The sequence below is a fragment of the Tenebrio molitor genome, chromosome 4, assembly GCF_963966145.1.
Source record: "Tenebrio molitor chromosome 4, icTenMoli1.1, whole genome shotgun sequence".
NCBI classification, from domain to species: Eukaryota; Metazoa; Arthropoda; class Insecta; order Coleoptera; family Tenebrionidae; genus Tenebrio; species Tenebrio molitor.
The window spans coordinates 1,066,755-1,081,427 of NC_091049.1; the positions used below are offsets into that span (position 1 = coordinate 1,066,755).

The 14,673-nt window shown below is 39.0% G+C and overlaps 1 protein-coding gene across 2 annotated transcripts in view; it reads left to right on the forward strand.

Moving 5' to 3' along the window:
• Nucleotides 1-6,455: 6,455 nt before the first annotated feature.
• Nucleotides 6,456-14,673, forward strand: part of mbo (Nuclear pore complex protein Nup88) — a 51,720-nt gene continuing 43,502 nt past the window's right edge. The window contains exon 1 of one of the 2 annotated variants that reach the window (XM_069044953.1): nt 6,456-6,718. In XM_069044953.1, coding sequence (XP_068901054.1) covers nt 6,512-6,718 — 207 coding nt within the window. In that variant the 5' untranslated portion in view covers nt 6,456-6,511. The remainder of the gene's footprint in view (nt 6,719-14,673) is intronic. The other variant, XM_069044955.1, reaches the window with a different exon arrangement.

Sequence of the window (14,673 nt, forward strand, 5' to 3'; positions counted from 1 at the left end):
AGCTTTGGCTTTTCATTTCCTTCTGTTTCGGGCTCTTTTTATCATTTCCCAGACAGACAAATTGCATCGCCGCAACTACGGCGAAATTTTTTCTTTAATGTTACTTCCACGATATTAAATTACACAGAAATCGAAAAGGGGACCCTTTATTGAATTTTAATTCGGAACAAATTATGTGAAACTCTAGACGTTTTATACAGGTGTTCCGGCGATGCGAAACGGAGTGGTACTAACTTCGTTTCCACACTTGTACAGCTTTGTCGGCGGCGATGATTAACAGAATTGCTTCCAATTGTCAACAACTCGTCAATTAGCAAAGTGGAGAACTTGTAGATAATCAATTAAAAATTTGGGATGACGGAAGTAGAGTAGATTATTGTGCGAGAACAATTTCGTTAACGAGAGGGGATTGAAGCGAATCAAAAACATCGATACCAACTATGAAAGACAAAGAAAAGAACTTAACAAGAACCATAGTGAAGTAGATACGAGAATAACCAGAGACGAAAATTGGAGAGAGCCTTTCACCTCGGAGCGTGAGATGTGACGGTGTGACGGTGAAAAAAACCCTGCATGGAGTTGTAGAACTTTGAATCCGCAGACGTTCAAGAGAAAGAAGTAGCTTAAGTAATGTTATCAAGTGGTGGAAAAGTCATCATATATGCATTAGTGAATCAAAAGTGTATCAAGTCGAGTGTGGAGTGTTATCCTTGGAAGTGTCTTTGGTTCGTTCATCCCAGTTTCGTCCAAGTTTAAATAGTCCCGATTATGAAAATTTGTAAGCCGTTCGGCGTTAACATCAAAGCGAGTTCGCGATTGTTGAGAATTGTGAGACGGGGGCATATATCGGCGGGCCTATCGCTGGAAAACCAGACAGAACAAACGTAATATTTCGTGTGTCGAAAGTAAAGGGTTCCTTAGGGAGGCGGGAATAGCAAGGATAAGAAACATTACTTGCTGATCTGCGAGGAGATATTCTGAATTAATCCCGAATATTATTCCAAGACGTCCGTTCGCAAACAGTGGATATAGAAGTTAAAGAAAATTTGCATCCTAATGATTGCGATGTAATTATATATAACGCGTCTTGAGCAGATTCGCCCCACGCTCGGCCTATAGACGTCCTTGTCGCCGCCGCCAAGCCGCCTTGGTTTGGGCGAGAGCGACGCCGCCGACGCTCCGCTCCTAAATTATTTAACATTCCGAGATGTTTGAATGTTGCGAAGGTGTCTGTTCAGATAGGGTTTCGGTTGTAATAAAATGTTGCTACTGCATATCGGCCGCATTTCGTTTACTTAAATTCGGAATTTCGATGTAAATAAATGTAGTGGAGCTTCCTCGGCAGAATGCTAATTCGCTCCTGTTTCCCTCATCAGCTCCGCCGGAATTAAGCCGCCTCCACACCTCACTAGCGAAAAATCGAAAGCGCCGACCCCCAAAAACTCCGCGAATTTTCATATTATTGTGGTCGATGTTACGCCAAGCGTGGATGTTCTATTCACATCAGGACACAACGAATGTGATATGTAAGAAAAACTTTTGACATGCGTTATAGTAGAATGCCTTCGCATGTCATTCAGATTTGCAGAGATATTATGAAATAGAAACTCACAGTTTTATTTGATATGCAAACTTCAACGTTCACAAATGTGCATTTTCAACGTTTCGCCTGTCAGGCTACCGATCTCGCCTCTTCCGATTGGCTCAAACTTTCCTCATTCAATCGTACTGATTTTAGCGAAAACTCATCAAGAAAAAAACATGGACAAAGGTTTTTACTCTTTTCATGGCATAGCACAAGTTTTTTCTCTAATTGAATCTTTTCGATACAAAACTAGAAGAAATTCTGAATTTTATTTTAACTAAAAACAAAATTAATCAGAAAAGAAAAAAAATAAGTACATTTAGATTTGGAACGTAAAGCTCGATATGAACCCGGAAAACATCCAGCTTTACCTTCCAAATGTATTGTGGGTTGCATTTTCAATTCCATCGGGCTCATTATTACTCGTGAATATTACATTTGTCAAATTTAATCAAAATCACCCTGTGGAATAATTATGAAAACACAAACTAAAAAACTATGGGGGACATGTATTGTTGGTTGCATCACAAATTTTGTTAGGCTCATTATTACTCGTAAATCACGTTGTATACTGTGGAAAAGTATAATAAAGTGTGTAGTATAAAAAATTGTACATAATTATATTTTATAGAAAGAAAGAAGCTTAATAGGAATTTAAGATATAATAGAAAAAAAGTGACACCGAAAAATTGTAAAACTTCTAAAATGTATGTACCTGCAATATTGTAAAAGAAACTGATGTTTTATTTCCTCTGAGATCAGAAACAAGAAGTAACAAAAAACTAGAGAAAAGTATCAAGAAGAAATTAGAAAACTATGATATGATAGAAATGATCAAAAATTATACCTACTTTTTTGTGTCGATCACGCAGTCAGGTTTTGAATTTTGAGTTAGTTGCAGTGAGCGTATTTAAATCATCGCTTTCACCTGCTGCCTATTCCTTATTATGCCGCAAATCACTATTTTTTAATGTAAATAAATCAAAATGACAAAAAACATGAGAAGAGTAAAAAATGAGGTTATATTTACGTAAACTGTACATACCTATCATTATCTATCTGCATCACTATTTTTCATAACAGTTAAAATCACTGAAACAATAATTTCTACAAAATTAGCCCGACAGGGAACTCACCAAAACAGTTTTTCACAACAAAATGTGAATCAACAAAATTTCAAACAAAAGAGGTTATGTTGCTGGGCGTTGCGTGTTTGTGATTGGTTTACTGATTTTAGTTTCATCAGTGATACCAACACATAATGCAAAAGTATCAAGAAGAGATTAGAAAACTATAATATGATAAAAATGATCAAAAATTATACCTACTTTTCTGTGTCGATCGCGCAGTCAGTTTTTGAATTTTGAGTTAGGTAATTGCAGTGAGTGTAATTAAATCATAGCTTTCACCTGCTGCCTACTCCTTAGTATGCCCCAAATTCCACATCACCATTTTTTAATGTAAAAAAATCAAAATTACAAAAACATGACAAGAGTCATAAATGAGGTTATATTAATCTATCTGCATCACTATTTTTCATAACTGTTAAAATCACTGAAAATTAGCCCAACAGGGAACTCACGAAAACAGTTTTTCACAACAAAATGTGGATCAACAAAATTTGAAACAAAAGAGGTTATGTTGCTGGGCGTTGCGTGTTTGTGATTGGTTTACTAATTTTAGTTTCATCAGTGATACCAACACATAATCCATTTAGTATTAATTTTTACAGAAGTTTACCCCAAGCAATTTCAGGTGTTTTCGTCAATTGAAATCTAAATAACCGGTTAAAAATTTAAACAAGTCACTGGGTTTATTATCCTACTACGAGTAGTAGGTTAAACGTTAAAATATGTTCCAAAGAATACAAATTCCTTTCTCTTTCTTGTGATTTGACGGCTTTGAACTTGTTCCTTCCGTAAAACAACCAAGAACTAAAAAATCGAAGAGTCAAACAACTCATCACAAATTCTGCAAAATGTTTTCAACGCATCGGAACGAAGACTCCCAATTCGCCCTCGAGACATTTTTTTTATAAACCTCGGAATTTCACTTAATAATAATAATTCGTAGTTCGTTGAATTGTTTTTGTTGGTATGAACAGTTCCGAAACTGCGTCCTAACTGCGGACCGTCTAGACAACATCTTCACTTGCTGTTCTTGGGCGTAATGTTTTCAAATATCATTTTAAGTAGACATTTTTAGGCATACTGCATCACAAAATAGACAAACACATATTTCTACTTTCCTTATTGCTTTGAGATTGCAACCTAGCATCTTCAGTTTCCGTTAAATGTGAATGACGAGCGGTTATAGTCGTAACAATGGTGGAGGTGTTGGATTCTCTCATGGGCTGTGACCTTGGAACTATCTGCGCGAAGGCAGAGCGATAATTCAGCGAGATGAAACTAACGCAATGACGATGTTTTCCGGTCGGTTTGCAGCGCCCACTTGAGACCGATTTCGTTGTTTGCGCAGATATGACTCATAGCCCATGAGAAAATCCAACACCTCTAATGTAATTGTTATTTTTCGAATTTACTTTCACGCAATTTGGTACTTGGTATTAATTATTAAGAGTATTTAGGAATTTATTTGATTGTGCAGCTTGTGCTTTTTCGTAAAAAATGAAAGTTAAGAGCAATATTTTTTACTATATGACATCAGTTTATCTTCTAAAACGTCGTTAAGCGTTTTTAAAGCTCACTAAAGAATAAATTATATAAGGACATAAAGTGAATACATGGCCATAAACAGATAATAAGGACGCTGCTTCAGTGGAGTTAGATGACGCCACCGATTTGAAATTTTTCTCTCACCCCTTCACATTGACATGTTTGACCTCCGCTCCGAAATCCACACGTCGTGCTTTTTATTTTCATGTCTGAACATGTTCTGGATTAATTCATAAGACGGAAATAGCGGGGGAAAAGCTCTCCGGGCGCTTTCGCAGAAAATAAAGAAACTTTTTATCAATCGCTCAGCGATACGTTTCTAAATGGAACGCGAAAGTCTTCGAATGAAATCCTCAATTATTAATACACCATTACCGACTGAATAGAAGCTGTATTGCAAAATAAACGAACCAACAGATTGCATTTGTATAGCGCCCACCTATGTCTTCTATAAATACATGTCTGCGGGGCACGTGAACCGTTCATTTCAAAAATAAAATAATAGATGAAAGGACCGGTCCCGCGCAAAAACGCTCCAAATAGTCCTAGAAATTAAACAGGTTCGAGGTGTGCTGGAGCATGAATCTTCGGGAGTAATTGTGTGTTTTGATCTCGGGGAGTCTTTGCTAAAACAAACGGCGGTTCGACAAATCGGATTGGGAATTGGCATAGAAGGTGAATTGTGTTTATACACCGAAAGATGAAAACCGAAGAGTGTACAAATCGTTAGCAAATATTTGAAGTTTTAGATCCTGGTCTTAATGGTGTCGGGGGAGACCCCGGCCGCATAATTCGACCCGCTCGTGTGCACTATTTACCCATTTTTTAGCAAATTCGATCTGTCCCGAACAGAACGACAACGATTCCGGAAGATAAATATGCGCGGAAAAAATTAACAACCTGTGTGGGGTGTGGCGCCACATTAAAGCTTGTTATTCGTATATTAATATCATAAAGCTCGCGTTATAATACATTTTACTTGCTAATGATGTTTGATCGATCTAATAGTGGATAATAATAATGACAGTGTATACCTACCCCTTTTATTTATCCATCATCAGGGTGTAATGTGTTTGTGGAAAAATTAAGTTGATTAGTTGGCGGGTTGGTCGGTTTTTAAGAAACCATTAAGTGAGGTCGTCACAATAAATCTTTATCATCGCCTGTCTATTACGCACATATTTTTTTAGCCACCCCTCAAATTACACCACACTGATTTCCTGAAAGTGCTAATGTGACACAGCAAGCCACAGCAGCAAGCTGCCAGCCACGAGATTCAAATTTAATCAAAATTATTATGGGAAATAATCAATAAAAATACATACCTATGGGGGACATGTATTGTTGGTTGCATCACAAATTTTATTAAGCTCATTATTTCTCGTGAATCACCTTGTATTAGAAATGTAATTTAAATAAATACAAAAATTAGTTCAACATTAAACATTCTGTAAAAGTTAAGTGATCTGTCAAAATTTTTCATTACTACCAACATAAATTTAAAAAAATACATAGCCTTCTAGAGGATTAAAAAGAATTAGATGGTATTGTGGTATTTAAATTAGTGCAATTTTAAAAAATGGTTTTGTACTATGTTTAATTACAATGTACACGTGATGGGGTGGTTGGAAGACAGTCCCCTGCCAATAGAAGATGTCGATAAAAGTAGAATATATGAGCGATCCTCGGGCGGGGTTCATATTGAAAAAATCCATCTCGTCGCGAGAGGGGCGTCCAATTTAGATGCTTAATATTTAAATACGAGTTATCGAAGAATAGATATCGCCTCAAATGTTCGTTTATAATACATGGGGAAGTATTCAATTTGTATACCCAGGCGGATGCAACCTTACTCGATTCATAAATATGCGAAAATACCAATAAGGTAACACACGGGGAGGAGGCCCCGTTATCCGATAAAATTCTAAATTACGTCTTCAATAATGGAACAAGAAAAACCCCTCAGTATGGCGGACTTATTGCACACAATAATTTTATCAAAACTTTGCATAATTCCCAAACAACTCTTGGAACAACAGAACCCGTACACTACTGAAACCCAGACATATTTAGCGTCCAAGATAAGGCTTCATTCATTATTAAACTTATTATCGTGCTTATTATTATGCTATTATCTTCGAACTCGCTTCCAACTGCTTGACAAAAACGTTCAAACTAGGCGCTGCGCCGCGCACTCACGTTGGCATCACTGCTTCCCCCAAAATCGTTACCGGTGTGTGTGTATGTCATTATGAATTATACGGACTATTTACGTCTAAATGAGTTGAAAATATTTAAAAGTGTGCGTGATCATTTACCCAAGGGCCTTACCAGATCCACCAATTTGCTCACCGTCAAAGATGGGGTGCTGTACACGTGGGATTTCGCCAATAACTGTGTTCTAACCTTAAACGTTAAAGCGGCGAGAAGTCGAGGAGGAGACAATGTTTCGCATCAGGTCAGTCCCATTTCGCTTTTCGGAATGCTGTTCGTTAGTTTTGGGCGGTCGAAGAGTCCCAAAAGGCCCACATTTACTCCCAAGTTTTTATTTACGTTGACATAACCTCACAATCGCAACGCTTTTTGCCGGCGCATTGACCGCGTTCGCCGGGATCAGTTGTTCAAGAGATTCGATAAACACGTGCAGGAAGTGTGTTACTTTTGCGTTTTTGGTGGTTATTTCGTAAAAAAATATTTTTCGAGAGGTCACGAGACAAACATCCGTGACGTTTGAGTGATGTCACTACCAGTGGCGGAGTTACCGTTCAAATTTTATTTTTACCGATTTTTAAATGTTTTTTTGTTATGTTATTAATCATTTCAATTTTAGATCAATAAATGTAATATTTAAATTAAAGGCACTAGCAAAGATTTTCGTTATTCGGTGTATTGTACCTATTGTATTGTATTGTAAAATCGCTTCGTTGATTTTTTTTTAAGTAAAGGGTTGAAAATAGGTTCTATTAGGGTGGAAAAATTTTGAAATTTGAAGTATTTGTACACTAAAGTTACCCAAATATTTGAGTCTTCATAAATTTGTTGTTTAATTTTATTTATTTTTTTTTGTTTTCATAAATAAATTACAATCTTAACAATCTCCTAAACTCAATGATTCTCTGTGCATCTGGTGCACATTTTCTGTCGTATACAGCATGATATTTTTTTTATAAAACCATGATGTACTTCCTTTATTGAAAATATATTTTGCAAAATTGTTATAATTTCTGTTGGAAAATTACTTCAGTTAATTAAAAGGTTAACTTTTCACATCATCCCTCACTTGACTTCAATATTAAAAATAGAATTGTATTACAGTTTTTTTAATGTGATTGCACCAACAATTTAATGCATTAAGTCACGAACATGTCATTTTAAAATTATGTATTCAATACTAACAGGTTTTCAGCTATAAATGCTAGTACAGTAAACCTATTCGCAATTTATTTGCCAACTAATATGGAAAGACATATTTTACGGATTTTTTTTGTATTTTTTTCTTCTATAAGTTTTTTATTCTTGGTCTAAGATAAAGTCTTAGTTTTGTCTAACTGGCAATTATTAGTCAGCAGTTAGAGGGTTAATAAAATATTGCATTGTTTTCAACAGTGCTAAAAAAATTTCGGAAATATTCAGGCTTGAAACATGTATTTTTTTACATAAATCAATGTATGATAATGCTTTGGAATTTATTATTTTACATTTATGAATAAAAAGAGTATATTGTTGACATTTTGCTCAAATAAAAAAATTCACAATAAACGTTTTTGCATAAAAATCATTTGCTCCTAAATTTGTGCATCAAGAACAGAAAGTAGAGAAAAGTCAGTTGACAAATTTTCTAAAAGTGTTACCATCGGCCCTCTGGAGCGGTCGAACTGTTGAATCCACCTTCGGGGGTGTTGATTTGTGGACCGATGCCTCTTCCAGAGTGACTCTGGGAGGAGCCGGTTGAGTCTCGTCTCTCGAAATGCAGGTCGTCTCGAAGAAGAGCATCGTCTTTTTGCCCAGTTTGCTTTTACGGAGCCGCAGTCTTTTTTGTAGAGGGAGGGGAGAGGAGAGAACGAAACGAATACGTTTAGAGCGTGAACGAAAGTGGGACGGCTTTGGCCGGCGTCACTAATGAGCGGGCAGAGAATACTTAACAAAACCGGGAGCCGAACGATTCCCCGGTATCAGGTGTTAAAGCTTTTTTCTGTTGAAACATGTTTTGCGGATAAAGATGTCGCCATAATGTGAAGCATTTTTACTGTCGACTCTTTAATAATTGTAAATGTCTGTCTTTTTTGTATTTTATTTTTGTTTTATATTAGGCAAGTTTTGAGTAACGCCTTTTGGACATCTTGCTTTTTCATATTTATCGTTATTCCTGAGTTATCGAATTAGCAAGAAAGCTCTTCGTCGTCAGCTAAAGCTCACAAGTTTTTTTGGCAAATGTGTTGCCGACACAGTTTTTGTTCAGAATTAATAAACGTGCTGAGATAGTGAGATATTACTTATTCCTAAATTCCTCTGTTCTAGCTAAATTTCGCGCATTTTTTGTTAGTTAAGAAAAAACAACACAAAAACAACAAAACCCTTTGGATGTGAACCAAATTTGGTCAGTAAACATCAAAATGTCACGGCAACTTGACAGCAAAAATTTGCGATCGTCACTTGTTTTCCTTATGGCTAGGTAGACAATGTAAAAATCTCCCCTCGTGTATTAAATTTGTTGGTTAAAAAAAAAATGAATTGTGGCATTGTTTTAAAAGAAGAGAAGAAGCAGAGTCGGTCCACTTTTTTTAACATTTATGGTATTTTACAGTAGAACTCCGTTAGGATAGCCTTTACTGCCGAGCCAGAGATTTTGTGAGACGAGCTCGCAGAGCGAGTCGAATAATACTGGCGAGGCAGTAAAGGCCCTAACGGACGTGTATTGTACAATAGTTTTTGTAATATCTCTACAATTCTTTCACAATTATCTTTTTGAAATACATTTTTTTCAACGCCATCGAAAAAACCGAATGATTAATAAGTGTGCAGAAGACGTCGTCATGTCAACCGTTGTTTGTGAAAAAAAATTGTTTCAATGTTGTTTGTCAGATTTGTTCATCCCTTAACTTTCCGTTGAAAATAAATGAATGAAATCAATAAAAAATCGCAATCAAGATATTCCCGATGTCCGGAAGTGAGGTCATCGTTATTGCCTGCAAAATCGCGCTTGTGTTAGTGTTAAAATTGTGAAGCATCATCTTCGATCTTGTCTACATTTGCTGCTGTTTGTCAGATTTGTTCAACACTTTACTCATCCACTAAACTTCTTCTCGGAATGTACCTAAAGATGCACTTTAGTCCTTTGTCATATAATATACTATTACTTGTTTAAATTTTTTCAGTATATAAATAATCAACTAACTAACCCATGAGTCTTCGAAAAATTGAAAATATGAAACTATCTCTTTTTATTTTTTTTAAGGAATTATACCTTCACAAGGCACTCTTTAATTGCATTTTGCAACTTGCCTATTTTCCCTAACTCAATGGTGATTGTAATTGTTATTGATGTTGATCTAATTTCCACTTTGCATCCTTCCGCCAATAAATCCTGATGACAAAGATGTAATGTGCAAATTTCGTGAGCAATAACTCAATTAATAAAATTTGAAAAGGATATCCCGTCGCCTGTTCGGTCTCAAAACGCGCCGCCATCTCGCCGAAAGCGAAGAAACATTCTCACTTTAGATGTCTCCGAATTGACATTATTTTGCAATAAATTACGTCGAATTGCACCCTTGACGAGTGTATATGCGAAAAATATCAGGGAACGAGCCGAACGCGGAAACCCCTCGACGGTTTTGCATCTGAAAGGTGACAAATACAACATTTGAGTGCTATATTGTTCGGAATTGGGGTTATTTCTTTTTTTTCCCGCCGCTCCTTGTGCTGCGCGCGGGGGTGGGGCGTCGTCGGGACGTTTTTGTATTTTTGATTTAGTGGAGAATTTAAATGTGAATGTTGTTCCTGATGGGCGTCAGGTGACGAGAGGTGGCCCTCCTAATTCGCGCGGTGGGGGCGTCGCGTCTTTTTTAAGCCGTGATAAACTCCCCGTTCTTGTCACATTTCGGTAATAAGTAGTATCTGGATTCGCAAACTCTGCGGCTCGACTTCCCGACAGGTTCCGCTCGAGGAGATCTGAGCTTTTATACGTCGGCGGAGTCGGGCATCCGCCGCCGCCACCGGGAGATGGTCCTAATATACCGACGGGACCGTATTATGATTATAATTTACGTCCTCCCGAGTTGTAGACAAGCAAACGGCACGGTAGTATTTTATTGCGGCCCTCCATTGTTATTGTATTTATTGCGGGGCGAGCTAAGATTGTTGGAAGGTGGCGTTGTTAACTCGGCAAGACACCAGGAAATAATTATTAGTTATATGAGTTTTGAGATACTTATCCCGCCGACTTTATTTTATGCACCAACTTCAGACAGGACCTTAACTACGCTCAGGACTGATATTATTGTGTTGGGAAATTTTAATGGGCGTTATTTGCGCCGCAAAAACGACCCCTTCAACTTTACATCCATGCAAAGGACTCCGGTACAAAAGCCACACACTTCGATGGGGGAGGATCCAGATTTTCTTGGACCACTTCTTTCTTCAACACTCCAAAGCAAATCGACCGAAACGGGAGTTGCTGATGGAACTCACCACCCGCAAGAAGGAGCGATCTGGAGATGGTCACTGCCTCCCTAACAATCCTAGTTAGAATGGAAATTGGAAAAGAGCATCGTTGACCATTCTGTGTGGAGGTCGGGATCCTTACGGAAATTATCCTGGGGCCGCGTAATAAAAAACGATAAATTTTTGAGCCGTTTCCGAACGGCATAATGGAGCTTAAATCGAGTCACCGTAACGGAGTAAAACAATGGGGCCCTTAATACAATTCTTTCATACAAAAAAATCAGAACGGCGTTACACCGTTTTAAGTAACACAATTGAAAGAACTTAACAATGGCTGATTTGCATTTATCCCTTGGTTAAAACAATCGAATTGTCCCGGCCTGCTCCATGTTATGCTCCAATGCCGGACACGGAATTAATTAACGAAAAAAAAGGAAGAAAAAAGGACCGACTTATTTATCGCGGCCTTTCGATATGCACTTGAGCCCCTTGGGGCTGAAAACACGACGATGACGTTTTCAATTTAACGGCGAACTTCCAATGGGACACTTTGTCAATTGAATGGACGTCATTCGACACAACAGGAAGAGATGGCGCGTTTCCGCCATGTCACAGCACAGATTAGGGACGATTGCGAGGCTCGAAACCGCTGGTCCTGCTCCTGGAAATAATGGCGCCGTTTCTCTGACATATGAATTTAGATTTGCGGATCTTACATGAGGCGAACGACCAAAAATAAACTGCACAGATCCCGATAGCGAGCGGGGAATGCACACTGGGAATATGCAAACCGAGATTAGGGCTATTGAACGATCCGGCTGCTTCTTCGGAAGGACTGACAAGAGTATCGAGACCAGACCAGAAAAAATCGGGTATTTTTTAGACGTGGGAAGTTTGCACGCACGACCGCAGCGAGCGTAAATGTCAGTGTCACCCAGAAATGGCATATTTTGATGAAACTTTGTACAACAATTGGGCTATAACTAAGATAAAACGGTGCAAGTTTCAATAACAGTGACCTTCAAATCAGGCACGACAACACCGTAACACAGTGGCCACATTTCGTCCCACACGATAAGCGATTGCCCTGTTATATGAATTTTCTTCAGGTATTTCTTTCAAATTAACATCATTTCATCTTTAGTTAACACCTAATTACTGTACCAAGTTTCATCAAAATATATTCACCATTTCTGGGTGTTGCATTTCCCATGATAAGTAGTATATACAGATGAAATCAGTTCTTTTGCTGCTTCTTCGGAATGAGTCGACAAGAGTATCGAGACCAGACCAGAAAAAAGCGGTTATTTTTTAGACGTGGGAAGTTTGCACGCACGAGTGCAGCGAGCGTAAATGTCATTTTAGTGCAATTTGATTCATGTTCGTAAGAAAGATGTCGGTGGATTTCTAGACAAACGATCAAAAAAGGAAAGTTCTAAGTTAGAAAAGAGAAGGATGTAAGTCTAGAAAGGCAAATATAGAATCTAGAATGATTAGACTGTACAGATGAGATCACTGCTTCTGCTGCTTCTTCGGAATGAGTCGAGGTCATGACAAGAGTATTTAGACCAGGGTTTATCAACCAAGAGGAATCGGTTATTTTTTAGACGTGGGAAGTTTCCATGTACGAGCGCAGCGAGTGTAAATGTCAGTTGTAATTTGACTTCTGTTCCTAAGAAATACAGAACAGTCGGTGGATTTCTAGACAAACGATCCAAAAAAGGAATTTTTTGTGCCAGTTCTAAGTACGAAAAGAGAAGGATACAAGTCTAGAAAGGGAAATATAGAATGTAGAATGATTAGTAGACTGCTTTGAAAAATATACTACTTATGGAAAATTCAACACCCAGAAACAGCATATTTTGATGAAACTTTGTGCAATAATTGGGCCATAACTAAGATAAAATGGTGCAAGTTTCAGTAACATTGGTCTTTAAACCAGGCACGACAACACCGTAACACAGTGGCCACACTTCATCCCACACGATGAGCGATTGCCCTATAGGAAAGTTCTCGCATTCCGATTCACTATTTCGCATTCCGATTCACTATTTCTGAGTTCCTAGCCCAGAGTTTATCAACCAGGAAAGATCGGTTATTTTTTAGACGTGGGAGGTTTCCACGCACGAGCGCAGCAAGCGTAAACGTCATTTTAATATCACGTTGTAATTTGCGTCGGGTTTCTAATACAGTTCCTGGTTTAGATCTGATTCTGTTGTGCAGATTGTGAGTTTTGTTCTGACGTAATCTTTATTAAAGATTAATTTTTGGTGTCGGTTCATGTCGTTCGTGTGTAAACTAGATGACAGACGTGAAGGGGTGGAAAGATGACGACCCTAGACGTCGTACATCTAAGAATCGTAGTGGAAGGTGATTTGTCCATAATAAAGAGCGCGTCGAGCTTAGGGGATGCAACCGCTCCAGAAAAAGGGAAGTTTTAAAAGTGCACAGATTAAGGGAGTTACAGTTGAAGTAACGCTCTCGAGTTGTGTATCGCCAATAAACGAGCAATTAAATGTGGTAGTCGAGAGAGGAGCAAAAGAAAGGAAGATGTTTGTGGTAAGTGGGCCAATCGGTCGGGAGAGGAGCGGGGTTTTTGGGGGTAGGGGAATCCTGCAGGAACGCGTCATAATTCACACGTCCTCGCCGACCGATTCGAGACGAAACGCAATAATTGATAAAGTAAATCATTTAATGTCGACAATGGCCGTTGCCGGGGCACAATCCCGCGAATTCCATCAAACCGAAACAATACACAATCACGATCTTGTTAACAAATGACAATTGCACAACAACCGACCGACAATGATTTCGTAAGATTTTAATTAAAACGGCGCTCGAACACCAACAAAGAAACGGCTCGACCTGTACAGGTGATTTCGGCAAGCTCCAGAAAATTAATACCAGACGTCCCACTTATAAACAAAGATGTCGGTTATTGTTTTGCGCTATTCCGGGGAATTACTATTTAGTCGGTCGGGATGATTAAGATCGGCGGGGTGGCGGCGGCGAGCGCCGGGTCAGGGCCCGGGTCGCACCCCGTTCAACACGAAGGGGGTGTAAATGACCAGTGTCCGCGATCAACAGGTGCCCCATAGTTCAGGCGCCCTTCTATCGACACCCACGCCCCTGCCATAAAACAAGCGTCGGCGTCTCGGCGGCATCCGTCAAGGAGGCCGCGCGTCCGTTGATCGAGGAACGCGATTTGAAAAATAAATAACCCAATAAAATAGTGATAAGGACGAAACACAATAGAGGAAATGGGGCGAACGAAAGTCAGCTTAGAAAAATAGACGTGGATGACGTGGATCCCTGGCCATCTCCATCATAGCGTCCCCCAGGACAACGTCATTACGCCTGTAGCCGAGAAATGACCGGAGAGACTTCGAAGGTACGTGACGGGCATAACTCACGCAGGTTTGTCCTTTTCGAATCCAATAACGCAGGATATCTGGACGATTGAAATTAGTTCGGTCGAGGACGATCGCGAAACAGGATTAAGTAAGGACGAGAGTGGAGGTTCGAGAGTCCCCCCGATATCCGTCTTAATTCGGCGGTCGTTTATAAATATTCCTCGAGCGTGTGAACCCCCCGAGCATATAGAGATATATCTGTCCCCTCGCCCTCGCCACCCTCGCATCATTCATTCCGGTGACGGAAGGAGCGCTCCACTCGCCGCCTCCGTGCGCTCCCACAATAAACAATGTATCGAAATTTGTCTTGATCAGGGCTGAAAGTAAGCCATTTTTA